The following is a 16,626-nucleotide window of genomic DNA, read 5'->3' on the forward strand; positions in this document are numbered from 1 at the left end:
CGCATTATCATCACAGGCAGAATTACAATGACAAGTAACACCTCAGTATAGATAAAACAGGGACCACCATTCACAATAGGTGATATCACATATTATCTACTCCCTCCTGATCTCTGCACAGGTCACAGAGCATAGCTACAAAAATCTCCCATATAAGTAGCTTCTGTTCATTGTGTCTGTCTATTTTTTTTAAATATAGACAGTGGTATGGAAGCATTTTTAAAAACTCGCCACAAATTTAACATAAAAAGGTGATTTAAACAATAGATCATTTTCTGATGACACATTCCCTTTAACAGAAAAAGCAATTCACGCAGCGTTTTCATGTAGAAATCTTGCAGAGAACATAGTTCCTCCTGATCATTTTCATCTTTGGCCGGCAGAATTTTAAGAAAACACACACTTTTTTATGTATTTCAGTTTGCAGTATGAGACAAAATTGGATCTGATGAAAAAAGTACATTAAATGGGTTCAGAAACCCCCGTTGAGATGGCTAAGAAGGGTGCAAAAGTTAAAAATAATAAGTCTCACCTGATACACATACTCTGGGTCCAGATCCCTTCTCCTTCACGTTCAGTCTCTGCTGGACCAGAAGTGTGATGTGCTGTCTGCTTGCATGTCACCTCTACCGGCCAATCAATGGCCTCAGCAGTGGCAACAGTCATGTGCTTTACCTGAAGCCGTCACCAGTGAGGCTATTGGTTGGCTGGCAGCAGTATTGTGCATGTAGATGGCACATCACACTTCTGGTCCAGTGGAGACCGTAAGCAGAGGGGATGGGAGCCCAGTGCTAGAATCTGAGCTCTTGTGACAGACTTTTCACTGAACACAAAGCACAGTATTAAAAAACAAAGACTGAATGACTAAATCTGGAGAAACGGGGAATATGATATGAAAGAGTCCTCTATAGTCAAAGTGATGGGTCCAAAAAGAAACCTGAATTAAGCTGGAATGGTTGGTTATGACCTTATTGAGTGTTTCTTTACCAGGGAATAGGATGGAGATAGGGTTGAAGGGGATAAGTTAAATGTTGGTGTAATGTCTGGTTGTTTATAATGTACACTCACCTAAAGAATTATTAGGAACACCTGTTCTATTTCTCATTAATGCAATTATCTAGTCAACCAATCACATGGCAGTTGCTTCAATGCATTTAGGGATGTGGTCCTGGTCAAGACAATCTCCTGAACTCCAAACTGAATGTCAGAATGGGAAAGAAAGGTGATTTAAGCAATTTTGAGCGTGGCATGGTTGTTGGTGCCAGATGGGCCGGTCTGAGTATTTCACAATCTGCTCAGTTACTGGGATTTTCACGCACAACCATTTCTAGGGTTTACAAAGAATGGTGTGAAAAGGGAAAAACATCCAGTATGCGGCAGTCCTGTGGGCAAAAATGCCTTGTGGATGCTAGAGGTCAGAGGAGAATGGGCCGACTGATTCAAGCTGATAGAAGAGCAACGTTGACTGAAATAACCACTCGTTACAGCCGAGGTATGCAGCAAAGCATTTGTGAAGACACAACACGCACAACCTTGAGGCAGATGGGCTACAACAGCAGAAGACCCCACCGGGTACCACTCATCTCCACTACAAATAGGAAAAAGAGGCTACAATTTGCACGAGCTCACCAAAATTGGACTGTTGAAGACTGGAAAAATGTTGCCTGGTCTGATGAGTCTCAATTTCTGTTGAGACATTCAAATGGTAGAGTCCGAATTTGGCGTAAACAGAATGAGAACATGTATCCATCCTCTGATGGCTACTTCCAGCAGGATAATGCACCATGTCACAAAGCTCAAATAATTTCAAATTGGTTTCTTGAACATGACAATGAGTTCACTGTACTAAAATGGCCCCCACAGTCACCAGATCTCAACCCAATAGAGCATCTTTGGGATGTGGTGGAACGGGAGCTTCGTGCCCTGGATGTGCATCCCTCAAATCTCCATCAACTACAAGATGCTATCCTATCAATATGGGCCAACATTTCTAAAGAATGCTATCAGCACCTTGTTGAATCAATACCACGTAGAATTAAGGCAGTTCTGAAGGCAAAAGGGGGTCCAACACCGTATTAGTATGGTGTTCCTAATAATTCTTTAGGTGAGTGTATATTGATGAGATTTAATAAAAAATGATCAAATAAAAATTAATTAATTCCAAAATATAAAAGTAATCTCCCAATTGCAGCACAAGTTGCTGTCAGTTAAAGGGGTTGTCCGGGTTCTGCACTCATTCACAATGAGCTTTTTACTCTCTGATGCTCTAATGGGCGTTCTTTAGCGCTGCCCTAGCCTGTAAAAACAGAGTAGGGCAGTGTTAAATACCATCCAGTAGTGCCGGTGATGTCACTGGGCTCACTGCTAGGCAGAAGCCTCCGCCTAGCAGTGTCCAAATGTAAACAAACAGCCCTTTCCCTGCGCAATTCAGCGCAGGGCACGGAGGAGCATCAGAGAGTAAAAAGCTCCAATGATCCACTCATTCACGGTGAATGTGTGCAGATTGGGTTGTGTCCGGGTTCAGCTTTGAACCCACACAACCCCTTTAACCTTTATGCACTACCACTAGCAGGAAGGACAAAGGCACAGACACATTGCGAGTTTGTTTTAGGAACACAACTTGGTAATTGTGACATCAGTTGCATTTATCTGTTAAAAGCCACTGAGTTGTTACGACCATGTATTTAAAAGTTGAAGTTCCAGTAAAAGACTAACATTTGTGCCATCCCTCCTGAATAACTTATACAGTTACAACACACTTATTGTATTTGCTTTTTAAAGGTCAAACTGTAAAACCGACTATATATGATTTATAGAGTAAGGCCTCTTTCACACTTGCGTTGTCCGGATCCGGCGTGTACTCCACTTGCCGGAATTACACTCCGGATCCGGAAAAACGCAAGTGTACTGAAAGCATTTGAAGACGGAACCGTCTTCCAAATGCTTTCAGTGTTACTATGGCACCCAGGACGCTATTAAAGTCCTGGTTGCCATAGTAGGAGCGGGGAGCGGGGGAGCGGTATACTTACAGTCCGTGCGGCTCCCGGGGCGCTCCAGAATGACGTCAGAGCGCCCCATGCGCATGGATGACGTGATCCATGCGATCACGTGATCCATGCGCTTGGGGCGCCCTGACGTCACTCTGGAGCGCCCGGGGAGCCGCACGGACGGTAAGTACACTGCTCCCCCGCTCCCCGCTACACTTACCATGGCTGTCAGGACTTTAGCGTCCCGGCAGCCATGGTAACCACTCTGAAAAAGCTAAATGTCGGCTCCGGCAATGCGCCGAAACGACGTTTAGCTTAAGGCCGGATCCGGATCAATGCCTTCCAATGGGCATTAATTCCGGATCCGGCCTTGCGGCAAGTGTTCCGGATTTTTGGCCGGAGCAAAAAGCGCAGCATGCTGCGGTATTTTCTCCGGCCAACAAACGTTCCGTACCGGAACTGAAGACATCCTGATGCATCCTGAACGGATTACTCTCCATTCAGAATGCATTAGGATAATCCTGATCAGGATTCTTCCGGCATAGAGCCCCGACGACGGAACTCTATGCCGGAAGACAATAACGCAGGTGTGAAAGAGCCCTAAAGCGTCACAGATAAATGATATGCCACGTTCAATAAGAGCTCCCTTACACATTGGCACCCAGTCGTGGGATCAGCATTTGGATTACTGCTAGTTGCCAGGTTGCACCTGTACTTGCAATGAAATGATAGGAGGTACAGGTGAGGGCGAAATCCACATGCAGATCCCGCAGCATGGCAGCAACATGTATGTGCACCCCAGTGGAGGAAACAAGTGAAAATACTCTAAGGGGTCATGCACGCAAACGTATTTTCTTTCCGTGTCCGTTCCGGGTTTTTTTTGCGGACCGTATGCGGAACTCATTCATTTTAGTGGGTCCGCAAAAAAAACTGAAGGTACTCCGTGTGGATTCCATTTCCGTATGTCCATATTTCTGTTCCGCCAAAAAATAGAACATGTCCTATTATTGTCCACATTACGGACAAGGATAGTACTGTTCTATTAGGGGCCAGCTGTTCTGTTCAGCAAAATACGGAATGCACACGGACTTCATCCGTATTTTTTTGCGAACCACAAAATACATATGGTCGTGTGCATGAGCTCTAAAGGGCCCTGTACACGGGCTGATTCTCGGCCAGATTATCGCTAACAAAGTGTTCATAGGAATGCTCGTTTGCGATTATTTGCAGTGTAAAGGTGTCGCCAATTACCTAATGAATGAGCAAATTTCTTGTTCATTGGGTAATAGCTCATTCATGTGGTCCAAAAAATCGTTGTTAGCCTGCATAAGATCGTGCTGTGTAATCACAATCTCTTCTGCCCGCAGATAATGATTCTGTATGGGGACGAGCGATGGCATTAGCGGTTGCTGCTCCTTATACATTGGAGGAGATCTCTGCAAGTAATAGCAGCGGTTTCCTCCACTGACAAGCAGGTGATAGTTGGGAAGGAATGATTCCTTTACCAACAATTGCCTGTTATGTCATCCCGTGTAAAGGCAATTTTTATGTTCAATTAGTTTGATTTAATGAAGGGGTTATGCCATGAATGATGCAAAAATGCAGATCAGACATCAAGTAGTAAGTAGCAAGCTAACAAAGCTAGAACCAGCCCTGTACCTTATGTGGATCCATAAATCTCATAATTCATTGTTCTAATTGCTCTGCTAGGTTTATTTCAAGATCAGGGGGCATGTCCTTTCTGCTGCATATGCATCCCTATTGCAGCTCAGGGGGTGCATTCTTTCTACTGCAGCTATCTCTCTGTTACCATCACAGCTCAGAGGGAATGCCCTTCCTTTTGGAGCTCTCTTCATGTAAGCCCTAATGCACACGACCGTTCAATTTTTTGCGGTCCGCAAATCACGAAAGCCGCCCGTGTGCCTTCTGCAATTTGCGGAAAGGAACAGGTGGCCCATTGTAGAAATGCCTAATCTTGTCCGCAAAACGGACAAGAATAGGACATGTTATATTTTTTTTGCGGGGCCACGAAACAGTGCAACGGATGCGGACAGCACATGGAGTGCTGTCCCCATCTTTTGCGGCCCCATTGAAGTGAATGGGTCCACACCCGAGCCGCAAAAACTGTTGCTCGGATGCGGACCAGAACAACGGTCGTGTGCATGAGGCCAAACTGTCACAGCTCAGGTGGTGTATTATTTCTGCTGCAGCTCAGGGGGCATGTCCTTTCTCAAGGGTTGAGTCCTTTCTGCTACAGCTCTCTCTCTCTGTAACTGCCACAACTCAGGGTGTGTCTGCCGCAGATCTCTCTTTGTAACTGTCAGAGCTCAGGGGGCAGGTCCTTTCTGATACTGCTCTCTCCCTGTAACTGTTACAGCTCAAGAGGCATGTCCTTTCTGCTGCTGATCTCTCTTTGTAACTGTTACAGCTCAGGGGCCTTTCTGATACTGCTCTCTCCCTGTAAGGCCACTTTCACACGGGCGAGATTTCCGCGTGGGTGCAATGCGTGAGGTGAACGCCTTGCACCCGCACTGAATCCGGACCCATTCATTTCTATGGGGCTGTGCACATGAGCGGTGATTTTCACGTATCACTTGTGCATTGCGTGAAAATCGCAGCATGCTCTATTTTGTGCGTTTTTCATGCAACGCAGGCCCCATAGAAGTGAATGGGGCTGCGTGAAAATCGTAAGCATCTACAAGCAAGTGCGGATGCAGTGCGATTTTCACGGATGGTTGCTAAGGAGGCGATTGGAATGGGGACCCGATCTTTATTATTTTCCCTTATAACGTGGTTATAAGGGAAAATAATAGCATTCTTAATACAGAATGCTAAGTAAAATAGTGATGGAGGGGTTAAAAAATAATAAACAAATTTAAAGGGCTTCTGTCACCCCACTAAACAGTTTATTTTTTATTTTTTGTACTTATAATCCCTATACTGCGATTTATCCATACATAATGTGATTAATCATTTTGGTTCAGCAGATTCTGTTAAAAACGTACTTTTATAATATGTAAATTACCTGTCTATCAGCAAGTAGGACGGCTACTTGCTGGTAGCAGCCGCATCCTCCTATCCTAAAGACGCCCCCTCCGCATGTTGATTGACAGGGCCAGCGAACGGGATCTTTCTCTGCTGGCCCTGTTTGCATTCAAAATCTGGCGCCTGCGCCGTACTTGTCTTCAGTCGGCGCAGGCGCACTAAGAGGAGGACGCTCGCTCGGCCGCTCCTTCCTTAATGCGCCTGCGCTGGGTGTAGATGTGACGTCATCGGCGCAGGCGCATTGAGAATGAAGCAGCCGAGCGAGCGTCCGCCTCTCAGTGCGCCTGCGCCGATTGAGTACCGTTACGGCGCAGGCGCGAGATCTTGATAGCAGACAGGACCAGCCAGAGGACGATCCCGTCCGGTGGCCCTGTCAATCAACATGCAGAGGGGGCGTCTTTAGGATAGGAGGATGCGGCTGCTACCAGCAAGTAGCCGCCCTACTTGCTGGTAGCAAGGTAATTTACATATTTTAAAAGTACGTTTTTAACAGAATCTGCTGAACCAAAATGATTAATTACAGTATGTATGGATAAATCACAGTATAAGGATTATAAGTAACCAAAAAAAAACTGTTTAGTGGGGTGACATGTCACAGCTCAGGGGGCATGTCCTTTCTGCTGCAGCTCTCGCCATGTTTATAACTGTCACAGCTCAGGGGGCATGTCCTTTCTCACAGAGTATGTCCGTTTCTTCTGTAACTGTCACAGCTTCTAAGGCCGCATGCACACGACCGTTCAGTTTTTTCCAGTCCGCAAACTGCAGATCTGCAAAAAACGGAAGCTGCCCGTGTGCCTTCCGCAATTTGCGGAACGGAACGAGCGGCCCATTGTAGAAATGCCTATTCTTGTCTGCAAAACGGACAAGAATAGGACATGCTATATTTTTTTTGCGGGGCCACGGAACGGAGCAACGGATGCAGACAGCACACGAAGTAAATGGGTACGCACCCGAGCCGCAAAAAAATGAGGCTCGGATGCGGACCACAACAACGGCCGTGTGCATGAGGCCTTGCAGTAATAGGGCTGTAGGCAGTTGATAGATGGAACGTAACATATGCGACCACCTCTGTTCGTGGACGTGCATGTTACTATACAGAGTTTATACCGGGGGCAGCATTATAATGAATTAAAGATAATATCTGACAACTGGAGCATGTTTGTAACAGAAAGTAAATTACAAATGTAACTTGTTTTTCATGCTGAAATACACTGCTCAAAAAAATAAAGGGAACACTTAAACAACACAATGTAACTCCAAGTCAATCACACTTCGGTGAAATCAAACTGTCCACTTAGGAAGCAACACTGAGTGACAATCAATTTCACATGCTGTTGTGCAAATGGGATAGACTACAGGTGGAAATTATAGGCAATTAGCAAGACACCCCCAATAAAGGAGTGGTTCTGCAGGTGGTGATCACAGACCACTTCTCAGTTCCTATGCTTCCTGGCTGATGTTTTGCTCACTTTTGAATGCTGCCGATGCTTTCACTCTAGTGGTAGCATGAGACGGAGTCTACAACCCACACAAGTGGCTCAGGTAGTGCAGCTTATCCAGGATGGCACATCAATGCGAGCTGTGGCAAGAAGGTTTGCTGTGTCTGTCAGCGTAGTGTCCAGAGCATGGAGGCGCTACCAGGAGGCAGGCCAGTACATCAGGAGACGTGGAGGAGGCCGTAGGAGGGCAACAACCCAGCAGCAGGACCGCTAGCTTCGCCTTTGTGCAAGGAGGAACAGGAGGAGCACTGCCAGAGCCCTGCAAAATGACCTCCAGCAGGCCACAAATGTGCATGTGTCTGCTCAAACGGTCAGAAACAGACTCCATGAGGGTGATATGAGGGTCCGACGTCCACAGGTGGGGGTTGTGCTTACAGCCCAACACCATGCAGGACGTTTGGCATTTGCCAGAAAACACCAAGATTGGCAAATTCGCCACTGGCGCCCTGTGCTCTTCACAGATGAAAGCAGGTTCACACTGAGCACATGTGACAGACGTGACAGAGTCTGGAGACGCCGTGGAGAAGGTTCTGCTGCCTGCAACATCCTCCAGCATGACCGGTTTGGCATTGGGTCAGTAATGGTGTGGGGTGGCATTTCTTTGGAGGGCCGCACAGCCCTCCATGTGCTCGCCAGAGGTAGCCTGACTGCCATTAGGTACCGAGATGAGATCCTCAGACCCCTTGTGAGACCATATGCTGGTGCGGTTGGCCCTGGGTTCCTCCTAATGCAAGACAATGCTAGACCTCATGTGGCTGGAGTGTATCAGCAGTTCCTGCAAGACGAAGGCATTGATGCTATGGACTGGCCCGCCCGTTCCCCAGACCTAAATCCAATTGAGCACATCTGGGACATCACGTCTCGCTCTATCCACCAACGTCACGTTCCACCACAGACTGTCCAGGAGTTGGCAGATGCTTTAGTCCAGGTCTGGGAGGAGATCCCTCCGGAGACCGTCTGCCACCTCATCAGGAGCATGCACAGGCGTTGTAGGGAGGTCATACAGGCACGTGGAGGCCACACACACTACTGAGACTCATTTTGACTTGTTTTAAGGACATTACATCTAAGTTGGATCAGCCTGTAGTGTGTTTTTCCACTTTAATTTTGAGAGTGACTCCAAATCCAGACCTCCATGGGTTAAATAACTTGATTTCCATTTTTTTTTTTGTGTGTGATTTTGTTGTCAGCACATTCAACTATGTAAAGAACAAAGTATTTCAGAAGAATATTTAATTAATTCAGATCTAGGATGTGTTATTTTTGTGTTCCCTTTATTTTTTTGAGCAGTGTATATTAAGGTACCATTTATAGGTGGAACCATTATAGATGATACCGTTGAAGCCACTAATGCCTGTGATTGGTCGCAGCAGTCACGGAACTGAGCTTCCTACTCCTGCGGCGACTGGAAGCAGCCAGGAGCAGAGGAACCATGGACAGGTGAGTGTTTTTTTTTTATGTTCAGGGGGACAGGGGAGGACCCCAGGAGTTGTAATGATAGTTGAAATCATTAACAGATCCATAGCAGATCCCACAGCAATTTTGATTTGAAATGTAATATAACCTGCACTGTCTGGAAACGATAGGGTTAAATAAATTGAATTAGTTGCACGTTTAACTCTTTCACGTTGCTCAGAGGCAGGGTCGTTTTATTATGCAAATAGATTCCATTCTGTAGAAGCTGGTTAATGAAGCACATGTGCTTATGGTTATCAAAGTACCTCAAAATCAAGATGGAAAAATGAATCAATGGAACCTACAACCTGATGTGCGTTCGTGCAGAAAGCGCACGGGGCAGATCAGATAACACTTACTAGTAAATACCAATGCTTCGGAGGAACCGCCGCTTTATTACTTGCACTTCCGTACAAGCCCATTATTTTGGCCCCGGGAAAATGCAAGGTCTGCGAGTAGAAAGTAGTTCATCATTTCAGACAATTGATTTATCGTTCTACTTTTTGCTGACACTATCTTATTATAAAATTTATATTAATACATTTTCTCATCATACGCGCATACTACACAAAGGGCTTGTTCACACACTGATTTCTTCTGGTGTTTTAAAATGCATGAAAAAGCACATTTTAAAATGATGTTTTTTTTTTTACATTTTTTATGGAGTTTTTGGTGCCTTTTAGAAAAAAAATTGTGTCAATTTGTACATGTGCTTTTCCTGGCATTTCTCAAGTCCCTTAAAGGGGTTGTCTCACTTCAGCAAATGGCATTTATCAAGTAGAGAATTTAATACAAGGCACTTACTAATGTACTCTAATTGTCCATATTGCTTCCTTTACTGGCTTGAACATTTTTCCATTCCATTATACTTGTTTCCAGGGGTTATGGCCGCCACTGCAGCACAGATATGAGGTGGCCGGGACAGGAACTGCTGCGCATGCGTTCCTACATGTATGTGCAATCCCATGGTCCTGGCCACCAGAGAGGCCGGCACTTTCTCCTATAGTGTGCGAGTACGGCCACCACTGATGGATTGCAGGGTGGTTGTAACTATGGAAACGAGCAGTGTGCTGCAGTGTGCTGCAGATGGAAAAATAAATCCAGCCAGCAAAGGAAGCAATATGGACAATCACAATACATTAGTAAGTGCCTTTCTCTACATGATAAATGCCATTTGCTGAACTGAGACAACCCCTTGAAAGAAGCTGCAAAAAAAAAAGAAAGAATGACAGAAAAAACACCAACCCAAAAAATTTCACTAACCAAATCACATTATATGTAGTGGATTTTATATTTTAACAAAAAGTTTAAAGTAATATCTGGTTAAAAAAAATGCCATTAAAACATCTTGAAAAACACTGCAAAAAAGGTTAAATTTTTCTGAGAAAAACACTGAAACCAACATAACATCAAAGTGAAATCAAGTTTTTAATAATTTGTACACATGTAAAAATAAAATAAAAACAGAAATATCTCATTTACACATGTATTCCACTCTTTAAAATGATAGAGTCCGATTAACTCTGGGTCAGTTACTCAAGAACATTTACAGATTTGTCTCATAGCCAATCTTGTGATCTGGTGCTTGGGGTCATTGTCCTACTGGAAGGGGAATATTTTCCCCAGTTTGAAGTTCAGAGCACTAGTTTGGAGCACATTTTTGACCTCTCAGTACTTTGCTTTGTCTCAGTCCTAACCTGGTGTCCCAGATACTGTAGCTGAGAAACATCCCCACAGCCTGATGCTGCCACCATGCTTCATCATAGAGACGGTATTGGCACAGGGAATGCTGTTTCTCTTGGATTAATAGTCCTCTAAGCATTCTGTCATGTGCCTTTTACTAAGAAGTGTCTGATAACTCTACCATGAAAGCCTAATTGAAGGATTGTTGCAGAGATGTTCTTTCTTTCTACAGTGGAATTCTGGAGTTCTTTCGGAGTGGCTGTTGGGTTCTTGGTCAATTCCATGAACGAGGTCCTCACCCTGATGGTTGAGTTCGATCAGGCAGCCAGTTCTAGAAAGAGCCCTGGTGGTTGTGAACTTCTACTAATTAAAAAAGGATGGAGGCCATTATGTTCTTCAGGACCTTCAGTGCTGCAGCAATGTTAAATGCAAAAAATAATAATACATTACAAATTTCTACAAATCTTGTTTTGCTTTGTGATTATGGGATATTATGTGTAGATTGAGGAGGAAAAAATTGAATATTATTTACTTAATAATAAAGATTTACCAAAAGAAAATGTGGAAGGGAAAACCAGTTCCCATTGAAGAGACATAGTGGGTGTACAGAGACAGACAACGTTCAACAGGAAAAATATGCAAAATTAGCTCAGGTCAGCCACATCAGAGACTACTTCAAAAGAAAGAGTGATCCATTAGGTAATATCCACCAAATCAAAGACTCCTTCAAAAGGATGAGTGATCCATCTGTAGGTCACTCCTCCTATTGGAAGAGTCTCTGATGTGGCTAACATAAGCCAAAGCCACAAAATACAACTCATAGGACATACTGAAGTTTTCAAAAAAATATACAGCATCTCTAGGAACTTGCAGTTTTCAACCCCACTGTGTGAATAAGAATTCATAAAAAATTGAGGATTAAGAGTCAGCAGCAGAATGCAATGAAATCTGCACATAAATCCACACACCAAATAAGCAGCATGAGAAATGATCCTTGGGTCTCGTGTATATGGCCATATTAAGGCTCTGTACAACCTCCTAGTGCTAAGGAGCACTATTGTCCAAAAATGGTGTCATGTTCCATCCAACATTGCATTAACCTGCTGTTTTCTAATGACCAGATTATATTCATTGGAGATTCCACAAACAGAGGGATGATGTATTATCTGATGGAAAGGGTAAATCGAAGCCTACAAGAGTGGCAGAAGACCCATGACTTGAAGCTCTTTAATAATATAAATGGTGGAAGGACAAGTATAAGTTACTCCTACTACCCACAGTTCTGGATCGACATCAGAAAACGACCAACTTTTGAAGAAGCACTGATACGACTCATTAAAAGGTAGAAGTTTATTAGGACCTCATTTTTGTAATGAGTATTATTTATTCACCCTTCAGAGATTTTCATTGCTGATGTTCATTTATATTCCATATCTCAGATATATACACATACTAGGTCCAGTTTCATAGGAAGCCAATTAACCAGTCAATATGAAGAATGGGAAACTGGGGTACCATATATACCCTCGTAAACCTGGAGAGACCAAACTCCACTATTGCAGAGGCTTGAAACGTCTCATGATTTGATGAATAAAGCAACATGGCTTTCTATGCAACATTGGATGTTTGCTGTGTTTTTCTTCTAATCTTAAAGGGGTTATCCAATTTCAAGAAACCCCTTCTCCCACACACACACATATGTGCCGGGCCCCTCACCGGTAATATACTTACCCCGCTCCCCCGCCGCTCCGGGTCCCCGCACCGCCGCTGCTGCTTCTCCCTGTACACAGATGAAAACATCCGGTGTCGGGGGGGAGCAGGCAATGGCAGGCAGGGACAGCAACGAGCCTCCCTAGCATCACCCATGATGCTAGGGAGGCTAGTCCGCATCTCCACCTGCCATTGCCTGCTCCCCCCCGACACCGGATGTTTTCATCTGTGTACAGGGAGAAGCAGCAGCGGCGGTGCGGGGACCCGGAGCGGTGGGTGGGAGCGGGGTAAGTATATTACCGGTGAGGGGCCCGGCACTTGTGGGTGGGTTTTCTTGAACTTGGATAACCCCTTTAAGTTAAAGGGGTTGTCCAGGTTCAGAGCTGAATCCGGACATATCCCAAAATTCACCCAGGTAGCCTCCCTGATTGGCTAGAACCAAGACCCCCCCCCCTCCCCCGTCAAGCAGGTTAAGTTTAACCTATATGAGTTGCCCAGTCGAGGGGGTCATTATAGGAGTTGGATAACCCCTTTAGGCTACTTTCACACTCGCGTTTTGTGCGGATCCATCATGGACAGATCCGTTTAGATAATACAACCGCATGCATCCGTTCAGAACGGATCCATTTGTATTATCTTTAACATAGCCAAAACGGATCCGTCTTGAACACCATTAAAAGTCAATGGAGGACGGATCCAATTTCTATTGTGCCAGATTGTGTCAGTGAAAACGGATCCGTCCCCATTGACTTACATTGTGTGTCAGGACGGATCTGTTTGGCTCAGTTTCATCAGACGGACACCAAAACGCTGCAAGCAGTGTGTTGGTGTCCGTCTCCAAAGCAGAATAGAGACTGAACTGATGCATTCTGAATGGAAAAGGATCCGCTCAGAATGCATTAGGGCAAAACTGATCCGTTTTGGATCGCTTGTGAGAGCCCTGAACCGATCTCACAAACGGAAAGCCAAAACGCCAGTGTGAAAGTAGCCTTAATTGCAGAGCAAAAAAACATTACCAAAAAACACCCCTCACCCCCTAACTGTGTATGTAATACGCTAATAGTCAAGTTACTGATTGCTACATGTCTACAGGTTCAAGAACTACTACAAAGTCAAAATGTGAACTGGTGATGAACTGGAACTCAGAAAATATATTTATTAACATATAATATACAGTATATTAAAGGGATTTTCCCATAATGGATATTTACCACCTATCTACATGATACTGAAATACATAGCTAGAATTAGCAGAGCTGTCATGGTCAGCAATATTCAATATAACAATGTATCCACCATCAACACATCTGGCATACTGTGCTGAAAGGTAACTGATCTTATTCTATATATCTATAGATCACGTCCTCTCCAGAACACAAATCAGACCATACTTGTTGTAGGTGGAGTGCAATGGCTGAACCCGGATCATCTGCAGATTATTCAGAGAGTATTGAAGAGGTAACAGCAGGCACATTTTCTATCTACATCTGCCCTAGACTGCTAGTAAACATACATCTTTGTTGTATACCGCTATATTGAAAACTTCAGTAGACTATGCTTCAATATACTTTGCGCTCATGCACATGACCATATTTTGGATCCGTGCCACATTTTTTGCAGATCGCACAAGGACCCGTTCATTTCCATGGGTCCACAAAAAAAGGACAGCACCCGGATGTCTTCTATGTACTGTCCGAATCTGTATGTCCGTTCTGCAAGTTATAGAACATTTCCTATTCTTGTTTAAAAATAGTTATTTCATGTGATGGGAGTGAGAAAAATGTGGACTGCACATGAAAGGTGTCAGTATTTTGCAGATCCGTGATTTGAAACTACAGTATGGACACGGTCATGTACATAAAGCCTACGTGTTTTTGGTCCGCATCCGATCCGCTTTTTTTGTGGACCAGATGTGAACCCATTCACTGCAATGGGGCCACAAAAAATATGGACAGCACACTGTGTGCTGTCCGCATCCTTATGTCCATTCTGCAGTACCTGCAAAAAAATACAACATGTCCGGACTGTTCTATAGATAGCAGTAAATTACGCAAAATGCGGAATGCACACGGCCGGTATCCATGTTTTGCGGATCCGCAATTTGCAGATCAGATGTAGACCCATTCATTTCAACAGGGCACTGTGTGCTGTCTGGATGCGTTTGTCCTTTCCGCTGGTCCACAAAATAGGATAGAACAGGTCCTATTCTTATCCATTTTGTGGACAAGGATAGGACATTTTTGCAGGGGTAAAAAAAATTGCAGCATGCACACAGCCCTGATCCGTGTTTTGCGGATGAGGCCTAAGCCTGATTTCCAAAGTCCATTACACGGTTCTATTCAATAGGAATCTTTCTGTAGGGCTAAAAACACTGTAATTACAGAGTCTGGCCATGCTAATAAGCAATCTACGGAAACCCAAGTCAAGCTACCGAGGCTGGAATGTGTCACATAGTTATACGCTAGAGTGGAAGTACTGATTGGAAAAAGAAACGCTAATCAGTAGAGATCAAGCAAAAATAGTGCCAATCAGCTATGGGTTTAAAAGTTTCCATATTACTAGTATTAGTGAGAAGATTGTCCCGATGAAATGATTAACGTAATGTATTCCAATAGACTTCTCTTGTGTAAGCTCTAATGTACAGGGCTGTAGTTGGATTACATGATACAGTCTGTATTACATGAATCCTCAATACGGCCTCTATAGCTAGCCAAGCACTGCGCACATCATAGGGATCCTTGGGCACTCTGGGTGCCATATACATGGGATCATTTTTAAAGGGGTTTTCTGGTAGTAACAAGTGAGTCTCTATCTACCACAGAAGGTAGCTATTACATTGATGGGGGTCCAACCTGTCACTCCATTCATTTAGGGGGGTCTATGGGATATGGGGTCTCTGTTCTCTTGATCGGTGAGAGTCCCAGTGGTTGGACCCCCACCAATTAGTTATCCCCTATCCTACATACAACAGAACCTTTTATCTAGTCATGAACAGCCCCTTTAAATGTCATCATCCATGCAAATTACATTACCTATCAGCCCAGTGTCTGATAAATATACATACAAAGACATTTTATAGGACACTGTTAGGCCTCTTTCACACGAACTATACGAATTAGGTCCGGATGCGTTCAGTGAAACTCGCACCATTTTGCAAGCAAGTTCAGTCGGTTTTGTCTGCGATTGCGTTCAGTTGTTTCCGCGCGGGTGCAATGGGTTTTGATGCATTTTTCACGCGCGTGATAAAAAACGGAAGGTTTACAAACAACATCTCTTAGCAACCATCAGTGAAAAATGCATTGCATCCGCACTTGCTTGCGGATGCAATGCGTTTTTCACTGAAGACCCATTCACTTCTATGGGGCCAGGGCTGAGTGAAAAACGCAGAATATAGAACATGCTGCGTTTTTCACGCAACACAGAACTGATGCGTGAAAAAACCGCTCATGTATACAGACCCATTGAGATTATTGAGTCAGGATTCAGTGCGGGTTCCATGCGCTCACGTCACGCATTGCACCCTCGTGGAAAACTCGCCTGTGTGAAAGGGGCCTTAAGGTGGATTTACATGGGACAACGAGCAGCAGATTGTCGGGGAGTAAGCTTTCCTTCCTGACAATCAGCTGCTCTCTCAGTGGGGCAGTGAAGCATTTACACGTAGCAATCACCTCCACAGTATGAGGACGAGCGGTCGCTATTTCAATCGCTCATCTTCATACAGCTGCGTTGTTTCTGGGCAGCATATCGCTGTTTGCTCAAAAACTATAATTTAGGTGCTTGCATGAGCGACAGTTTCACTCGATAAGCAAACATTCACAGGAACGTTTGTTCCCGTAAATCTGCTCGTCTAAATCCAACTTTACTCTAGTTTTAAGCCGGAGAGACAAAATCTACAGAGTGGATACTATGGGGGTAATTTATTAAGACTGGAGTTTTAGTCGCCGGTCTTACTGAAGCCCCTGCACTGGCGGTGGATCGCCAAAGTTATGAAGAGGTGCTCTACATAAACCCATGCAACCAGCGCCACTTCTAAGAGTAAGACAGCTTCTAAATGTAAGACAGCGTGAGCCGGAAAAAGTCGCAGATTGCAGAGCAACCAACTGTTGCGCCGCAATCTGCGCCTGAAATACTCCTAATATAGGCGCATTTCAGGTTAATCAATGACTCCCTATATTTCTTTTCTCTTGTGGTTTGCATTAGTCTTTAGTCACTTTTCCTGTTTTTATGTTTCCCATTTGCTTTTTAAT

At 44.4% G+C, this 16,626-nt stretch overlaps 1 protein-coding gene across 3 annotated transcripts in view; it reads left to right on the forward strand.

The window, feature by feature from the left end:
• CPED1 (cadherin like and PC-esterase domain containing 1) overlaps positions 1 to 16,626 on the forward strand; it is a 463,541-nt gene that overhangs the window by 389,728 nt on the left and 57,187 nt on the right. For all 3 annotated transcript variants that reach the window (XR_005774778.1, XR_005774791.1, XM_040411583.1), the window contains exons 18-19: positions 11,791 to 12,011; positions 13,736 to 13,837. Coding sequence is in view for 1 of the 3 variants with exons in the window: in XM_040411583.1 (XP_040267517.1) it covers positions 11,791 to 12,011; positions 13,736 to 13,837 (323 nt within the window). In the remaining 2 variants the exon portion in view is untranslated. The remainder of the gene's footprint in view (positions 1 to 11,790; positions 12,012 to 13,735; positions 13,838 to 16,626) is intronic.

The sequence above is a fragment of the Bufo bufo genome, chromosome 1, assembly GCF_905171765.1.
Source record: "Bufo bufo chromosome 1, aBufBuf1.1, whole genome shotgun sequence".
NCBI classification, from domain to species: Eukaryota; Metazoa; Chordata; class Amphibia; order Anura; family Bufonidae; genus Bufo; species Bufo bufo.